The sequence below is a fragment of the Canis lupus genome, chromosome 7, assembly GCF_003254725.2.
Source record: "Canis lupus dingo isolate Sandy chromosome 7, ASM325472v2, whole genome shotgun sequence".
In the NCBI taxonomy this organism is placed as follows: Eukaryota; Metazoa; Chordata; class Mammalia; order Carnivora; family Canidae; genus Canis; species Canis lupus.
Genome location: NC_064249.1, coordinates 10212687 through 10231695, shown reverse-complemented (window position 1 = coordinate 10231695; position 19009 = coordinate 10212687). Strand labels below are relative to the sequence as shown.

General features: G+C 34.7%; 1 protein-coding gene across 1 annotated transcript in view; it reads right to left on the bottom strand.

The window, feature by feature from the left end:
* The window catches only part of PPP2R5A (protein phosphatase 2 regulatory subunit B'alpha), a 63403-nt gene that overhangs the window by 1292 nt on the left and 43102 nt on the right, over positions 1-19009 (bottom strand). The window contains exons 4-12 of the mRNA XM_025429866.3: positions 16388-16480; positions 12376-12506; positions 11269-11328; positions 10280-10388; positions 9542-9595; positions 2960-3010; positions 2548-2667; positions 2339-2466; positions 1378-1479 (exon numbers count right to left, since the gene is read on the bottom strand). Of these exons, the coding sequence (XP_025285651.1) occupies positions 1378-1479; positions 2339-2466; positions 2548-2667; positions 2960-3010; positions 9542-9595; positions 10280-10388; positions 11269-11328; positions 12376-12506; positions 16388-16480 (848 nt within the window). The remainder of the gene's footprint in view (positions 1-1377; positions 1480-2338; positions 2467-2547; positions 2668-2959; positions 3011-9541; positions 9596-10279; positions 10389-11268; positions 11329-12375; positions 12507-16387; positions 16481-19009) is intronic.

Here is a 19009-nt window from a genome sequence, read left to right as displayed (position 1 = left end):
ACACTGTTCGCCCACATTTCACTTAAATCCATTTACTGAAGTATTTAAGGCCAATTACCAGGAGCACCTAATTGCTCTGTCACTCTCCTGTGATTACTAGGTCTATGGGTCTCCTGTACCAACTCAGCTACACCTTGTTTTCCCCTACATATTGCTACATCCATGACCACTGTTGTCATTCACACTCTATTACACTCACTCTCACCTAACCCTCTCATAGCTACCACAGCCAGGATGGTCACCTTTTACAGAAATCGAAGGGTGGCTGTGAGGTCAGGCTGGAGCCACTTCTGGCGGAATCACCTCTCTAGCCACTAACCAGTCTGTATCTTTGATGTCAAATAAGAACTAGAGTTTGATTAAAAAAAAACAATTTCAAAATATTTATGTTTCAACTATTTAATTTTAATTCTAAGGAAAATGCTTCTGAATAACTTGGACCAAACTATTTTGAACGGCTATATGAACATATAAAAACAAAAGAAGGGCTTACAGTTTTGTAGTTAAATACCATTTAAGGGGACAAAGGTACTAATTTTTGCAGTTATGATTATTCTTTGTGACGTGAAATACACAAGTTTCTTGTGATTATAATTATGCTTCCCAAGGGTTAAACTAGGTACCTATGTTTTTTTTTAGAGTTATTGATGGACTAGGATAGCCCTAAAGATATTCTACTTGCCACAGGAAAACCCTGATTAGGAACTTCTAGTCAAGAGAGACCAGCTTTTCCCAACAATAGGTAATAAGCTTCTTAGAGGTAAATGGTATCTATTATCCTCAAATGGTGGGTGGGCTCAGGTACAGTGGTTACTACCCGTCTAATGTTTGAAATAAATGAGAAGTGATTTTTAAGATGGTTATATATGAAGTTCTCCAAAAGAGGCAATCACTTAGGCAGGTTTGTAAATGCTCCTACATGCTACCATCTCTAAATATTGTTGCAAGTAACAAAATATTATGTGAGCTCCCTTTGACTGAAAAAGAACTATGTCAGACTTTAAGATACCACTTTGGGCAACCTGACACTCCCAAACTGTCGTGCAAAGAGCAGTTGAAGAGTAAGGCTCACTATGGAAGCCCATCTGAACAAAAACAATTTTCATAAATACCTAACAATAAGAAATTGTTATATAAATCCAGCATAAATTGTGAATGAGATAAACAGGATTTATAATCCACATTAAAATTATAATCTAACCGGTAGGGTAAGTTTTTTATTTAGAAATTACTTAAAAGTTTAAGTATTACAATTTGAAAGTCTCTAACTGACTTAAACATTATAATTTTAATTTAGGCAAGCTACCTTATTGGACTAAATCACATTCAACTAACTTAAAATGTATAGATAACTTGGTAATTAAAAATGCCCAATACCTTTGTCTTTCAGCTTTGTATGAGCTAGTAAGGTCATCGAACAGCTTGCCGTTCATTTCCATTAGGGTTTTAAGCACGTTGTACACCAGTGCTACAATGGTCCTAAAATGAAAATAAACAGTGTTGGGCCACAGAAAATGTAACATTATCATCCCTAAATGGTGGCTGACTCAATCCATTTTAATTTCTTTTTTTTTTAATTTTTATTTATTTATGATAGTCACAGAGAGAGAGAGAGAGAGAGAGAGGCAGAGACACAGGCAGAGGGAGAAGCAGGCTCCATGCACCGGGAGCCCGACGTGGGATTCGATCCTGGGTCTCCAGGATCACCACCTGGGCCAAAGGCAGGCGCTAAACCGCTGCGCCACCCAGGGTTCCCATCAATTCATTTTAGAGATAACTAAGATGCAAGATGTCACACAGCCAGTGGTGATAGAGATCATCTATCTAATTCCAAAATTCATGTCTGTCTTATGCTTAAGCTCTTAAAAAATGTTAGTTACCTTCTTGTCTGTTCTACAGTCTACTTTCTCAAGCTAACAGTATTAAAAGATGAAAAGGAACTACCTACCATAACTTGTGAGAAAAACAAAGTAGGATAAGGATGTTCAGTCTGCACAATCTGAACACTGCTGATAGGACTCTAAGCACTTCAACTTCTCCCTGGGAGAGCACTAACCCAGAGCTGGGTTGGTCTCCCCAACTGGGTCTGACCACACAGTGGTGCAGAATGTCACACAAGATAGTTCTCCCTTCAGAGAGATTTGCAATTTTAAATAGAAATTAAGAACATACATATATTTACAGTTTTATAAAACTATATGTATGTCAAATACACAATAGAATTATGATGTTAACCTTGGGATAGGCTCCAAATCTGTATGGGTTTCATGTATGAATTACGAGATCGAAAGACAAACAGCACAAACACAATAATACAATCAACATAAAAGATACTTACGGATTCCAGTGTTCTTTGGAGATTTTATATAAACTGCCAAACATAATTGGCAGAATTTTATCAATGTTCTCCTCAATCAAACTAAGAATATACTCATTATTCCAGAAGTACAATGCCCTTTCTGCAACCTAAAAAGACATTTAGAAATGTCAAAACTAAAAGAGGAAATAGAATAATAGTATAAACATGGCTTCATGAAAATATCATACCTGAAAATGAGAACTGGATACACACTTGGATATCTGCTTAAAAAGAGGCTCCTCAATTTTTTTGAACTGTGTGGGTTCAATGACATCTAAGATTTCTTCAATTTCTCCTAAAAACATCACCTAGGTTAAAAAAATTTTAAGAAACATAACATGACAAATTATATGATGTTAACATAGAAAACTACAAAGGAGAAAGTTAATTTACAAATTACATAGTGGACAAGAAGTTGTATATGCAATTTACTATAATGTTCAGCTATCCCCCCAACTCCCTTTCTAACCCCCCAAAGACCATATCTTACACTCTGTAGTGGAGACAATACAGCCAGCTCAAAGAAGCATGGTTTATAATTAAGCCCTAAGATGAAAGAATTTTTAAAAAATCATACCATTTTTATTGAACAAAACCTACCTCTTTCTGACTGCATGTTTTTGGCCAAAATTTCAGCAACCCTCTGATCACCTGCAAAAAGGAAAAAGTTTAGCACAAGCAATGAAGTTGGCTAATACCAGGAAATTTTTAAAAATTGTGATTATATCAATAATCATTCTGAAGTAGATCAGTATTATTTAATATCTCAGTGTATCCCCAGATTTTCTGCTCAGCTTTACACTTTTAATAATTCAACAAATATTTACTGTGTACCAATGGGAATTATACATTAAACACAAAAGTAATTTTAATAGTAAATGCTACTTGTAAGAAAATAAAGGAAACTATGATGATGACGACGGGGTGTGGCTGAAGGAAGGAAGTTATTGTAAGGATAAACTAAGGCACAAAGAATTCCTGTTACTTAAAACCATCTGAGGCACCAGAAAGCTTCCCAATTTATTTCATAGCTAGCACCATCTTGATAACCAAAATACAAGGAAGGGATTATGAATTTAAGTGGAACCCAGTTGCAGAAATTTGTATTATGTTAAACATTAACAGTATATTGACAGAACTACTTGCTCCCTTTATGCCTTACTCCAGAAATTCCAGGATAGTTCAACTCATTACAGCTTTATGTTAAAAGGGAAAAACTGTGTGATCATCTCAAAAGATTTTGAACAGTTATTCGGTATGTTTGACTATATATTCTGATAAAAATTTAAAGCTAGAATGAAGATGTCTCAGAAATCAGCAGTCATTTTATATAATGATTTCTTGGAAGTAGGCTGTAAACTGTCAGGGCCAGGTAGTTTTGTAGAAATATATCTTTGATAGCCTTTTAGATTATTCTATAGCTGTAGTCCAGTTATATTTTATAGCCTGGTTCAGTAATAAACACTTGTTCAAATTAAAATTGGGAAGAACACAGTTCAGGAGACAATCCAGTAAGATAAAAAGAATGTGATGAACAATCTTGGACAGGAATACCAATACCAAATTATACTTATTTGTCTAAATATATAATGACTATATACCCCCTAATTTAAAAAACCTGAAAAATTACTAACAGTAGCAAAGTTCAATATGTGGCCAGATAAATATGTAAAAATCAATACCTTTATAAAACAAAGTATCAGTAATAAAAGATGCATTTCATAATAAAAACTAATGTAAAGAATAAAATTTGCAAGAAATGTTTACTGATCATGTAACACTTCAAATACGTGATTCAATATCATGTACTTTTCTTACATTTTATGTAATTTCAATCAAATACCAACTGAATTACTTTTTTTTTTTTTTAAAGATTTTATTTATTTATTCATGAGACAGTGAGAGAGGCAGAGACACAGGCAGAGGGAGGAGCAAGGTCCATGCAGGAGCCTGACATGGGACTCGATCCTGGGACTCCAGGATCATGCCCCAGGCTGAAGGCAGGGGCTAAACCCACTGAGCCACTCAGGGATCCCCCAACTGAATTCCTTTCTGAAATTAGAAATATTTATTCTAAAATCCATAAATGTAGCAAATAACTAAGAATTTTTTGTGGGGGGAGGGGAAAAATTAATGGAATGGAACCTGCATTACTGATATCAGCAACTAAAACAAGAAGATATTAGCAAAGAAACTGACAAAAAGATATGAAATAGGGATGCCTGGCTGGCTCAGTAAAAGCATGCGACTGGATCTTGGGGTTATGAGGTCAAGCCCCATGCTGGGTGTAAAGCATACTTGATTAAAATGGGGGGTATGAAATAGAGGAGTATCTACACTCACGTGTAAATGGGGCTTAGTACAACAGTGGCATTTCAATTCCTTGGGAAATAGATGAATTAGCCAGTTAAGTGGTGGTATCTGACTACTGTCCCACCACTTAGAAAAAATGTAGTTCTATTGGTAGCCAGACTCCTAAAATGATCTTCCATGATCCTTACTTCATGAATTCACACACTTGTGTAATCCTGTTGCCACAAGTTGGGCTGGCCTAGTGACTTGCTTCTAACCAACAGAATGTGGCAAAAGACTGAATATAGCTCCCATGAGTAGTTTACAAAAGATTGTGACTTCCAGCTTACTAGCTGACTCTCTAGAGCCTTCTTATCTTGCAAGCTCTGATAAAGCAAGCTGCTATGCTAGAGAAGCCCACATGACTAGGAACTGTGGGTGGCCTCTAGCCAAGAGCCAGCTAGGAACCTGAGGCTCTCAGTCCAACAGCACTTGAGGAATTGATTTCTGCCAACAACCATATGTGCTCAGAAGCAGATCCTTCCTCACATAATCTTTCCTATGAGACCCCAGCCTGGGCCAACACCCTGACTGCAGCCTTTTGAGAGACCCTAAAAGCAGAGGACCCAGCTAAGTAATCCCTGGATTCCTGCTTCACAGAATAAGATAATAATAGTTTATTGTTTTAAGCCACTAAATTTTGTGATAATTTGTTATACAGCAAAAATACTAATATATTTTTTACTTGTGTCACACATTTCAATTTCAAATGCTGTAATGGGTTAAATGGTGGCCCCAAAAAAGATATGTCCATGTCCTTATCTTTAGAATCCATGAATATGAGTTATTTGGGAAATGGATCTTTGGAAATTTAATTAGTTTGAGATCTCAGGATGAGATCATCCTGGATTATCTGGGTAGTCTCTATATGGTAGCCCTATATGGACAGGCCCCAAATCCAGTGACATGTCCTTATAAAAAGACACACAGGACATGAGAGAAGAGGCAGCAGTGTGAGACTGGAGCCATGCCATAAGCTAGGAACACTGGAGACACCAGAAGGTGGAAGAAGCAAGGAATGGAATCTCTGCTGGAGCACCTGCTGGATGCCCTGCTGACACACTGATTTTGGACTTCTGACCTTCAGAACTCTGAGAGAATAAATTTCTGTTATTTTAAGACACCAAGTTTGTGGTAATTCATCATGGTAGCACTAGGAAACTATTACTGATATTCTACCTATAAAGTTTTCACAGGTAAAAACTAAATCCATAAAATAGGATACTGGAGAACATTTTTATAATCTCAAAAAGTAAAGGATTTTTCTGGGCACCTGGTGGCTCAGTTGGTCAAGTATCTGACTCTTGATTTTGGCTCAGGTCATGATCTCAGGATGAGATAGAGCAGCACACTGGGCTCTGCACTGGGTGTGGAGCCAGCTTAAGATTCTCTCCCTCTTCCTCTGTCCCTCCACCCAATCCCCAAAGCTCGCTCTTAAAAAAAAAATTTTTTTTTCTTAACATGGCACTAAGGCCAGAAACCATAATGATGAATAGATTAGATTCCACTACATAATTTTTTTTAAGTTTAGGGCAAAGATTAAAAACTATATTCAAATTTAAAAACTCCAAATGCATAAAAACTATTTGCAAACTGTAACAGGAAAATGATTAAAGTAAGCAAAGGACACAGAAATGGAAATGACCAACAACTGTATAAAAGGATGGTGTAATCCTTGTAGTAATAATAATTTAAAAAGCCTATTAAAATACTATTTCATACTAGGCATCTGGTGGCTCAGTCAGTTAAATGTCTGGCTTTAACTCAGATCATGTTCTCAGGGTCCTGGGATCAAGCCCCAAGTTGGGCTTCTTGCCCAACAAGGAGTCAGCTTGTCCCCCTCCCTCTGCCACTTCCCTTCACTCAGGCTCTCTCTCTCAAATAGATAAAATCTTTAAAAAATAATATTTCATACCTATTTGACTAGCAAAAATTTTAGAGCTTAATATTCAACATTGGCCAGGGTGAGGGAAGAAAATGCATCTTCAGACTCTGGACTGAAATATTAAATTGTTCAAACTTTTTGGAAGACAACTTGGATGGAATATGTTAAAATTTCCATGTAGTCTTTGACCCAGCAACATGGCTTTAATTGTAATGATTTTTAAACATTTATATACACAGGATACCTGGCTGGCTCAGTCAGTAGAGCATGCAACTCTTGATCTCAGGGTCATGAGTTTGAGTCCCCCATTGGGTAAAAGATTATTAAAAAATTTTTAAATTAAATACTTGAAAAAAATCACATTAAATAATAATAATTTTTGGTGTGCTGTTCTGAGAGCTAGATTTTTTTTTTTTTTCTAACACCACAGACAGGACACAGAACAATTCTAACACCCTAAACATCCTCTTACCCGGCAACATGTTTCAACTACTCATGTGTCCATTAACTGAAGATATGTTATGGTAATCCATATAATGGAATTTGATGTTACCAGTGAAAATAATGAAACAGATTAATAGGAAAGGTAGCCACATTATATTGAGAAGTGAAAAAACTTGATCAGCACTGTCCCACTGTTTAACCTACACACACACATACATATATGCATAGAAAAAATTTCTAGAGGGATCCCTGGGTGGCGCAGCGGTTTGGCGCCTGCCTTTGGCCCAGGGCGCGATCCTGGAGACCCGGGATTGGATCCCACGTCGGGCTCCCTGCATGGAGCCTGCTTCTCCCTCTGCCTGTGTCTCTGCCTCTCTCTCTCTCTCTCTGTGTGACTATCATAAATAAATAAAAATTTTTAAAAAATTAAAAAAAAAGAAAAATTTCTAGAAATATATTAACCAAATTATATGGTTATCTTTTAGGGGACACGATTTTAAGGAACTTACTCCACCTTGTGCTTTATGACTTTATATTATATGAACTACACATTACTTTCATAAATAGAAGTAACAATAAAGCCACTTCCACTTTAGAAAATAAAATTTCAACTGAACATCTAGGTACATAAATAATGTAATAAAAAGCCAAAGCTCTGACTTATTTATAATTTGTAGGAAGCTTTGATATAAATACCAGGTTTCTAGAGACTGATATGTGAAGGCACAAACCCAAGTATCATGGTCATAATTTGGGTGCTGAATGGCCTATGGTAGAAACTGCAAGATCTATACATCTACAGATCATTATGAATTGAAAAATACTTTCCTTCATCATCTTGGATATTTACCTGCCTACCTCTTCATCCTGTTTCTATTTCCATTAACTCAGCTCACCTAAGTCAGACATCTGGCCATCATCCCTCTTCCCAATCTACTCTTTAAAAAGAAATCACCTATCTTCTCCTCGATCTACCTCATATTAACTTATGTTTAAATTACATGTCTATAATTCAATTATGAACCATGACTTACTATGTTATGGGTTTTGTCTCAATTCTGAGGAGAGGTACCATGGATTTATATTAAGTTTTAATTATCGTTAGAGGTTTATATGGTTTCATGTAAATACCAGGCTTCCAATTCTGATTTGTCTTTAAAAACTGGTTTTTTTTTTTAGCTGTTTCCAGAAAGATTTGCAAGTCTAAAAGTTAAAAAACTCTAAGCATTAGGGAGTGGAAAGATATCTTTTTTTAACCTTTACAGGATGCTCAAGACAGAGGAAGAACATTAAGTTCATAATCTTTTTAAGCATGCCTAGGGATAGCCTCAGTAACTCATAATAAAGAAAATCTTATTTAAATCCTTCAAATCCTTTGTATTCTTTAAGAACTCTCAGTTTAAATATTTAGATTTAGGATGCCTTGAAAACATTCTCTCAAAATACTTTATCAATGTTAAAAGGTTGTTTTCTCTGCTTTCATACTTTTCTATTTCTCCCTACCTTGTTTTTCTTGGATCTTCAATTTTCATAACATTCTTATTCTCTCCTGAATCTTCTCATTGTAGGCAAATAGCAGAATTCAAAGACTGAATTGCTATGCTGATTCATAAATAACCTTTATTCCAAGATTGCATCTTGATCACCAAAGGCAAGGAAATGTTTTCAATCCCTATCATGTGGTTTAACATTAATAAGAAGGAAAAACCTATTCTAAAAACAAAACAAAACTCCAAGAACCCTCACAGTATGTTTTAATTTTAAAAAGTGAATGAAGAGGGTGCCTGGGTGGCTCAGTCAGTTGGGTGTCTGACTCTTAGTTTTGGCTCTAGTCATGATCTCAAGATCATGTGACTGAGCCCCATGTCAGGCTTGGTGTTCAGCAGGGAGTCTGCTTGGGATTCTCTCCCTCTCCCTCTGCCTCTGCCTCTCCCCCAGCTTGTATGCATGTTCTCTCTAAAGATAAGTAAATCTTAAAAAAACAAAAGGTGAATGAAGAATAAAAAGATTATTAGTGAAGATATTATGTATAAAAAATTTCACTGCAGTCATTGGATCCTGTCATCACACATCTCAACTATGATACTTTATTTTTATTTATTTTTTTAAAGATTTTATTTATTTATTCATGAGAGACACAGAGAGAGAGAGGCAGACACACAGGCAGAGGGAGAAGTAGGCTCCATGCAGGGAGCCCAACGTGGGACTCCATCCCGGGTCTCCAGGATAACACCCCAAGCTGAAGTGGCACTGAATCGCTGAGCCACCGGGGCTGCCCTCAACTATGATACTTTAATATTAATCTACATTTAAGTTATTCAAGACACAACTTACAACTTGTGGGAACTCCACCCTGTTCTTTGAATGCAGATTAACCTAATATCCCTTCTAAATGACTTTAAAGTATATTACTACTGTTTGATAACTTTATAGGGGTTTAAAGAAGGCTACAACAAAATGCTAAAACGTAGATTAGAGACAAAAAGAAATAGAGTACTTACTGGTTCTGTTAGTGTAGTATCCTTCTCCAGGAACTGTACGACACAGTAGGCTAGCTAAAATATAAGGGACAGTTTATAAATATTACTGAATGAAATAACAGTGATACAAGAAGTTTATATTTAGTTAACAAAAATGACTACATCATTTTAATAAATTTTACCCTATCTCAATATATAAACATGAATATCCTCACAACTGTGTAAATTTTAACCTTGAAAATAACTTCTAGGTCAAAAAAGATGTTCTTTTTTCATAGTAACTTCTGATACAACATGAAATGGGACTGACACTTTATTATTATTTATTTATAAATTTAAAGACTGACACTTTAAAAGCTAATTTTAGTTTTCAGCAAATTTCTGCATGTATACCTGTGCTGATAGGATATTATTCTCTAAATTTTCAGAGATTAAAATTATTGTCCAACTACGCTATCAAGGCTACACGGAACATTCTATAGCTACGTGGGACTCATTCAAAGTCAAGGCTTGGACTAAAAAAGGAAGAAAATTTGGTATTATCTCTCCTATATTTACACTTGAAGTGTACTGAGCTTATTTAATAAAGCTAATTATCGTAATACTTTTAAATTATAATGAAAATTTACCTTAAGCAATTTACAAAGCAAATTATTTAATTATATCTAAAATTGCTGCCTTAATATTCTTCAATTTCTCTGCCTTTATATCAGCCTTTGAAACAATATTCATTTTATTTGAAATCTGTCTGAAACTTACCTGAGCATGAAACAAAGCTAATCCTTTTGCAGTATGCATAGGAATAAGAACCTTCATTAGAAATTGTTTATGTTCTGCTTTCAGTGGCAATGCAAAGCCATTGATAATACTGGAGGGAAAAAAAGGCAGGGGGAAGGGTTAAGTAGTTACTACTTTATTTCCAAAAATTATATCCATGAGTACATAAGGATCAGTGTTCTGCTTTAATTCTGGTGTCGAATGACTTACCATTTTCAAACTAGTCTGTTCCTCTAAGTCATTCATGGACTGCCAATTAAAGTCCCACAAAGTAATTTTTATCTTCATTTTCTATAAAGCCTATCACTTTATTTATTGACAGGAGTGTCAATATCACAATGTTGTTAGAACTTTCCATATTTTATGAAGCAAAAAATATTTCTGAAGTCTAGAGTTTCTCTTACTTTGCTGAAAGATCTGAAATTAAGAATTTTCTCCATAATCATTCTCTAACTAGAAATAGAGGGGGCCTAATCTTCTCAAGTTAATACTGCTGTGTGATGAATAAGGAAGGCAAAATGTAAAAAAAAAAAAAAAAAAAAAAAAAGGAAGGCAAAATGTTTATATAAACTTTGAGGCTATAGATTCTTCTAAAAAGAACGATGGGTTTGGAATGGCCTATCAATATCTCAACAAGAACTCTTATAAGTTCATCAAACATTCATAATAGTTTATTTCATTTCTTCCCAATCAGATCTTAGAAATTTCTAAGGCAGTCTGGCAAGATCAGGCATAAAACATGCCACAGCTTCAAAAGCAGGAAGCCTATTCTAAAACAGATGTCTTGCATGGCAAGTACTTTAATATGCTGACCGCTTAAAAGCTATAAAAAGAATTCAGTTGAGAAACTATGTCTTGTGCTCTATATTTAAATTCTAAATACGAAATATTTTCTCCAACCCCAGCTAAGATTCTAATACATAAAACATTCAAAGTTATTTAACTCTTTAAAAACAAAAAAACTGACCTACCTTCCTAATATTTCAAGGAGTTCAGCAACACCATTGAAATGTTCTGTTTCATATATAAACCTGAATTTAAAATAAAGAGAGATGTAATGAAAACTCAAACATTAGAAAACTAAAATGAGAGGAGACTCAAGAAGGTAAAGAAATCAATCCTAAGGGCAACTAGAAGAAATATACAAGCATCCTTCAGGAACTCTCTGTAAGCTATTTTGTCCAAATTAGTTACTACTTTTGTTAAAATTAGCTATAAAGATAATGGATTATTTCACTTGGAAAGTTTTATTTATTAAAAATGTAAAAGAAAGATGGGTTTTCTCAAGCAAATACTTTTCAAAATAGGAAAACCTCTACCCATAGGAAAATCCAAGAGAAAAGGACCCATATGTAATAAAGCCACTTTTATTCATAGCTTCACTAAACCTAAGCTGCACAGCTGCCTAGCTTTCCAAGATTAGGCTTGCTGTTAAAGCACATAAATGACTACAGGACAGGGAAGGTGTTAAATAAGTGGACTTAGGAGAGGAAGAGACCTGCAGAAAGATGCTCTCTATAGAGGAGGCAGCTGTTACTGATTTCTTATTGTTACAATGTGGGAATGCTAGCCGAATTTTGCCAGATTTCCAATTAAAACAAACAAACCAAACCTGAAATGTGGGTATATTAAAGCAAAATCTCCTAATTAGTAGAAGCAACTGCTTAACAGATTATCATTTATAAAGGAGTCAAAATACAGGTTCCATATAAATTTAATTAGCTTTGTCAGAAAATCTAATGAAAGTACTTTCAAGAGCTATTGATTTAAATAGTATTTATACACCTTTTTAAAGAAGCTCAAATAGGTAACTAGACAAATTCAATAAATCTTAAACATGAGTGTTGGTATTACATCCTAAAAACTGTCTTCATTACTGCTATCCACTTAACATGAGAAGTAGGTTACAAGTTTGTAAAAAGTTACATGCAATCCAATAACACCCACAATATAGGCTAAAAATGACTCAAATACTATCAGATTAACGGAGTTGATACTAAAAATTAATCTAAAGGAACTAGAATAAAAAGACATGGAGGGGGGAAAAAGTGCTACATATGAATATATGACCAGTTTACCTGAGGAAAATGTTGTTAATTTGTTTTCTGATGAATGCTCTTAATCCAAGAAATTTCCCATAAATTCGGTGCAGAACAGTCTTCAGGAAGTCACGTTCTCTGGGATCTTCACTATCAAAAAGCTCCAGGAGCTTTAAAAAAAATCTGAGAAATTACTTTTTAAAAATAATTGAGCTAAAACTTCACTTTATATTAATCTGATTTAGAGATAACCCAATGAAATCTTTAAAAAAATTTTAAAGATTCTTAGAGATTCTGCCTTAGGTTGATTTTATTCTTGCTAAATAATGAATCTAAAGAAAAGCTTAAGGAGTATTTCGTTTCAAAAACAACAATATAAAAAAAAGTGGGATTTTTTTCCTAGCCATTCATTTTAAAATTCTATCCTATTCTTGGCTACTAACCATAGCTCATAATTATACAATGTTGAAATTTGAGAGATTTTTTAATGCTTTCTGATAATAATTCAAAACTACACACAAAAACCTTAAGCTTGCAAATTGCATGTCATTAAATAAATGAAGTTTAAAAAATACACGTGTAAATGAGTATTCACAGTTTATTAGAAAGATTTATACAAACCAAAGCTGCTTTGTGGTTTTACAATAAAAAAATCAAGTCAGCATATACATGCTAACAGAATAAAAAACATACATGAAATAATGAAATCAAACATGAGAAAGACCACACATTTTTACTTAAAGTCACTTTAGCAACTGGCTGTAAAATTTTAAACCAGTTCAAACTGGCCAAATCACCATTTTCCTATACCTCTCTGCACAACTCTTCAGCAAATGCACGATAAAGAGGTCTTTGAAAAATTTAAAGTCAAAAGCTCAAACTTCCATTTCTAAATGGTAAAGAAACTGAATTTCTTCTGTCAAAAAATAGTATTACTGTATTTTAAATAAAACATTGGATTTTCTTAGGAAAAATTTAAAAATATTCCCTATCTATATAATCACCTATATGAAGTCATCAAAAAATTTTATGTTCTGTACTTTGATATTGGTAATTACAGTCAAGATGGCAAGCTCTGAACCTCATCAAAGTTCTTTGCCCATTCTGTCTTGAATTATAAGTAATTGTTTACATATGCAGTTCTTCTAGTAGAGTGGAAGGCAGTGATGACTTTAGTCATATTTATATACCCCTAAACAAAAGTCTTGTTTATAGTTTGCATTCTTTGTTCACTAGGTTATTAAAGTCCGGAATGAGGCTCCAGCCAAAAATATCCAGAGTACAAGAATTTGTGTTTATATACTTAATAAATTCAGTTCAAATTATTGTAATTAAAAATGGCTAAACTACTCACTTGAGACACTCAAATCAGTTTCTGATGTTGGGTTTACTTAGAAGATAAGCTTTTAAATTAATAAAAGGGGCTCTTAATTGTTAAGGCCGACTTGCTTAATTCAAGAACAGAATCTAGTATAAATTGATCCTCAGAAGAAAAATATTAACCTAGAGAATAGCAATTAGCCAAGTGTCAAATCTATTTAAAGAAACCTATTTTGAAGTATTAATATAAGTAAAATAATCTATTTAGAAATACAAATAGATATAAATCAATATAAATTCATATAATAAACACAAACCTAGTTATTAGAAAATTGTTTCTTATTCTGGCGTTGATACTTATATCTACGCTTTTAAAAGGTAAATCATAACCTCTGTCATTCTTCATCATTGATAAAATGAGTAAGGTTGAAAGTAATCTTGTTTTTTTTTTTACGTGAACGTAATAACATGGTCTAGTTCCAATTCTGACTGTCCCATCTACTAGCTGTGTGGAATTAAACATGGTCTAGTTCTTTATATAAATGCATATAAGGACAGTGCCTGGCACATAAAAGTACACCCTCAATAATTCTTAGTTTCCTTTATTCTTCTGAAATCCTAGAATTTGAACATAACTTGGAATTATGCAAGTGTTTTATTCTTTTGAAATAATGAATGTCCACATTTATACTTAGGGTTTTTTTCTCCCATATTTCTAAAAATTACTATGCAATCAAATAATTTCAAAATACTAAAAGCTGAGAATTCCCTTATATACAAAGGTAACATAAGAATAACTAGGAGGGAAAAAAAATAACTAGGAGAAGTGATCTATGCAAGCATAGTCATTTAAGCTGCTAAGAACAAATTACTGGGCTCTGGTTTCTCTAAACTCAGGTATTTAGAGAAGGTAGAAAATGGGTCCCACTCTAACCAGTTTTTTTCTTGTTCCCTCTCAAACCTATGAAATAATTCAGCAGCAGAAATACCTCAAGCTGCAGACTGAAGAAGCATTAAAGTAACTGCTCCCCTCAACTTGCTTTTATCTTAAACATAATTTAATATGGTATTACTAGAGTTCCTTAATATACTATATTCCTTCTGTAGCACACAAGAGCTACAGAAGAAAATAAATATGCATTCATTTGCAATTACCAAAATAATAAAGCTCCATTTAATTTGTTTTTTTACTTGTGAAGGAAATGTAAATTTTACTCTTAGCACAAATCTAATATTTCTTCATAATTTACGAGGAGCTGCTTGAATGGTTGAAGAACATATTCTTGACAGTATTCTCCATCAATCAATACACTCACAGCAACTAGTGAGAATACTTCATGTGAGGTCAGAGGTAGTTATGAATGACCAAAAATGAACTCCAAATATGTGGAATTCATGTTTGTAGAATCTTTACCATACAGTGTAGTAAGACGGAAGGAAAAGTTCTCATAATGATTTTAATCCTACCAACACTGGGTTCATCACTACCTTCTCACTCATCTTCAAATCTTTTTGAAAATGCAAATAACTCTAGAAGAGGAGAGCATCAAATTCCTAATGTGACCTTACATACTGGTAAGTATTTCCCAGAGAAAAAGTGAACCCAGAAAGATCTGGTCTACTTCACAATCTTGTCTAGGGCCAACCAATTCCCACAGTTAAAAAGAGGCATTTACATTGTTGAAAAGATTGTGAGGGATCCCTGGGTGGCTCAGTGGTTCGGCCCAGGGCGTGATCCTGGAGACCCGGAATCAAGTCCCACGTCAGGCTCCCTGCATGGAGCCTGCTTCTCCCTCTGCCTTTGTCTCTGCCTCTCTCTCTCTCTCTCTGTCTCTCATGAATAAATACAATCTTTAAAAAAAAAAAAAAAGATTGTGAAAATAAAAATAAAAATGAACACATTCTGAGGAGTTAATTTTCAATATATAGGTTCTAAAACTTAATAGCTAAAAAGCAATTGAAAAAATGAAAGGGGCCACTTGGGTGTCTCAGTCATTTGAACAGGAGATTCTTGATTTCAGCTCAGGTCATGATCTCAGGTCAGGGTCCTGGGATTGAGCCCTGCATAGGCTCCACATTTAGCAGGGAGTCTGTTTGAGGTTCTCTCTCTCCCTCTGTCCCTCACCCCTACTTGTGCATGCTCACTTTCTGAAATAAATAAATCTTTAAAAAAAAAAAAGTTTAAAAAATTAAGTTTAAAAAAAAAGGTTATCACATGTTTCACTCTATCTCCTTAACTGGATGGCTAGAATGCCTAAAGTGGGAAGGGGAAAGGAAAAAGGAAAGGTCACTGGTAATTGATAACAGGAAAGGAGCCTAAGGCCCAAACTCCTAACAATGATCCCATTTCCATTTTTTCTTTGTCATTTCAAAGTCGCAATGCTTAAAACATATGTCAAAGTTCAAAGATTTAAAAATTTAAGAGGCGGCTTCTTGCCGCTAGATTGAACAGTCATTCAGATTGTCCAGAAAGGCTTGCTTTTCTTGTCTTTATAAAGTTACTATGAGAATTCAACATTGGATAAAATGACTCAACTTCATTAGCAGCTCACTCTTGATTAAAATACTCTCATTCTCAAAGCTACTTCATCTTTACTCTGTCTGGCAAGAGTATTAAATGCTGTTAAAGTGAAATAAACCATTTAAGTTTTGAAAAACTATTCTAATCACAAATTAATAAATCATTGCTAAGATGAATGTAAGAAAATTTAAGACACTAAGAATTCCTTACCTGTTGTACAAACTTCTGATCAATGTATCGCTTTGCAATGCTAGGCTGGAAATCAGGGCTCTCCAAAAATCTTAAGAAGAATTCATACACCAACTATGAAAGAAAGTCATATGAAAGCTAAGATGATACCTATAAATTTTTACCCTAATTTATCACTTCATATCAAACATACCTTCTCTATCAACCTAGGAGGGAGATTTCTAATCTCATTAGAAAATGTGATGAGTTGGTATCAGTTTTTAAAAACTAAATACATATTCAGAATTTGGCCTCCTACGCTAGTAAATTTGGGGATTTATTGCTTCATATCACCTGTTGCAACTGTGAAATTATAGGAGCTAAAAAATAAAAACAACACCTAAAAAATATTTAACTAAGACTATTTTGCAGTCCATACTCACTGGGAATGAGTTCTTGCTCCAGTGAACTCCTAATCCACCTTAATTTAATCTCCAGAGTTCTTTAAATACAAGATCAGAAACCACCAGATAAGAATAAACTGGATTGTAAAGGATACTGTATCAATAACAATAAAGAGCAAAAAACTTCGTATCTCTTCTATAAAACTATAATGGGAAAAAGTTAAATCAATAAAAAAAAAAAAAACAAAAAAAAAAAACCAGCATACCATATTTACATTTGGGAAGTAATGAACTAAGTTATGTAAGTTCAGGGTTCAGGAAGCAATGTCTGTTTACCACAGTGAATAAACTACAAGTCATAGCAAGACTTCTACCTAGAGTGCCAAGCAGGGGCACTGGGATGGCTCAGTGGTGGAGCGTCTGCCTTTGGCTCATGTCATGATCCAGAGGTCCTGGGATCAAGTCCCACATCAGGCTCCCTGCATGGAGCCTGCTTCTCCCTCTGCCTATGTCTCTGTCTCTCTCTGTGTCTCTCGTTCGTGAATAAATAAATAAAATCTTTAAAAAATAAAAAAAAGTGCCAAGCATCTTGGGGCCCCTGGGTGGATCAGTCAGTTAAGCATTCAACTCTTGTTTCGGTTCAGGTCATGAGCACAGGGTTGTGAGACTAAGCCCCTCACTGGGCTCTGTGCTGAATGTGGAGCCTGCGCCCCTCCCCCCTCCTCCCATGCATGCTCTCTCTAAAAAAAGTGTGTGTATATATTTATAAAAAATATATATAATATATATACATTAATATATATAAATATTACATATATATATCTTTTCATATATATATGGGTGCCAAGCATCTTAAAATAGGAAATGTTCACTTGCTGCCACAAATCAGAATTAAAAGTAAGGTTTAGGTGCTTGGGTGGCTCAGTCAGTTAAGCACCTGCCTTTGCTCAGGTCATGATCTCTGGGGTCCTGGGACTGAGCCCCAAGTAGGCTCTCTGCTCAATGAGGAATCTGTGTCTCCCTTTCCCTCTGTCCCTCCCCTTCCCCAATTCATGCTCTTTTTCTCTTCTTTCAAATAAATAAAATCTTAAAAAAAAAAAAAAAGGTTTAGTTCAACTTGCCTCCATCACACCTATATCTATCTTTTAAGAAGAAAGGAAAATACACTAAAGTTTTTTTTTATTGTAAACCAACAGCTATAAAGGGCAGGAGGATAGCCCCAAATTGTGCCTTAATTTATTAGCTATCAAACAACATATTAATCTAGTGCCCTAAAAATAAACAAGTTAGATTACATCCCAAATAAAAACAGTCATTCAATAAACATTTAGGTAGTGAGGCCACATATAGAAGGGGGAAAAATTGCTACACTAAACGTACAGACTTTACAATACACACACAAAAAAAGCATTACCAGATTTGGAACTTATCATTCACCATAGAATAACAAATTTTTCTACTAGGAGTTCAATAATATTCTAAGCTTATCAACAGTTTTGGGAGCTTAATAAATATTGGTTTTGTCTGATGCATCTTTGCCCAACTATCCAAAGGAGTGATACTTATCGGTTTAATTATTGTCTAACTTTATTGTTAAGTATGCATTGTAACACACACACACACACACACAAAAACAGAAAATGGTATCAGTTTTTAATTTATAAATAATCAACCAACTATACAGATAATTTTGGTTTGGGTTGCATGCAAAAAGACACAAAAATTATCAGAGTCCTCTGAAGAGTTAGTACAGTCTCACAGACTGCTACACAATTTCACTGGCACAGCCTATTCAGTGCCTGCCTATTTTTCATGTCCAATACTTGCCTATTGTGATATAAGAAAATATATATTTGATCTTCCTCTCTGGTTATTAGCACAAAGCTCCTAAAACTCTTGGAATTTCCTGAGTGATAAGTAAGAGATGCATTTTTTTTTTTTTTTTGTTCTGTATTAAGAAGCCCCTTTCAAACATGCTTGAGTTTAAGCTAATGTGATAACTAGGAAAATGAAGCCTGGTTATCACAGGAACCAACGTGATGATGAGAGGGTTGAAACTTTCAGCCCCTACTCCCCATCCTCCAGGGAGGGAAGAGGGGCTGGAGACTGAGTTCAATTCACCAACGGCCAGTGATTTAATGAATCATGTTCACCTAATGGGACTACCATCAAAATTCCCAACAAAGGGGTTTGGAGAACTCCTGGGTTGGTGAACATATCAAGGTGCTGGGAGGGTGGTACATGGAACCCCTTCTCCATG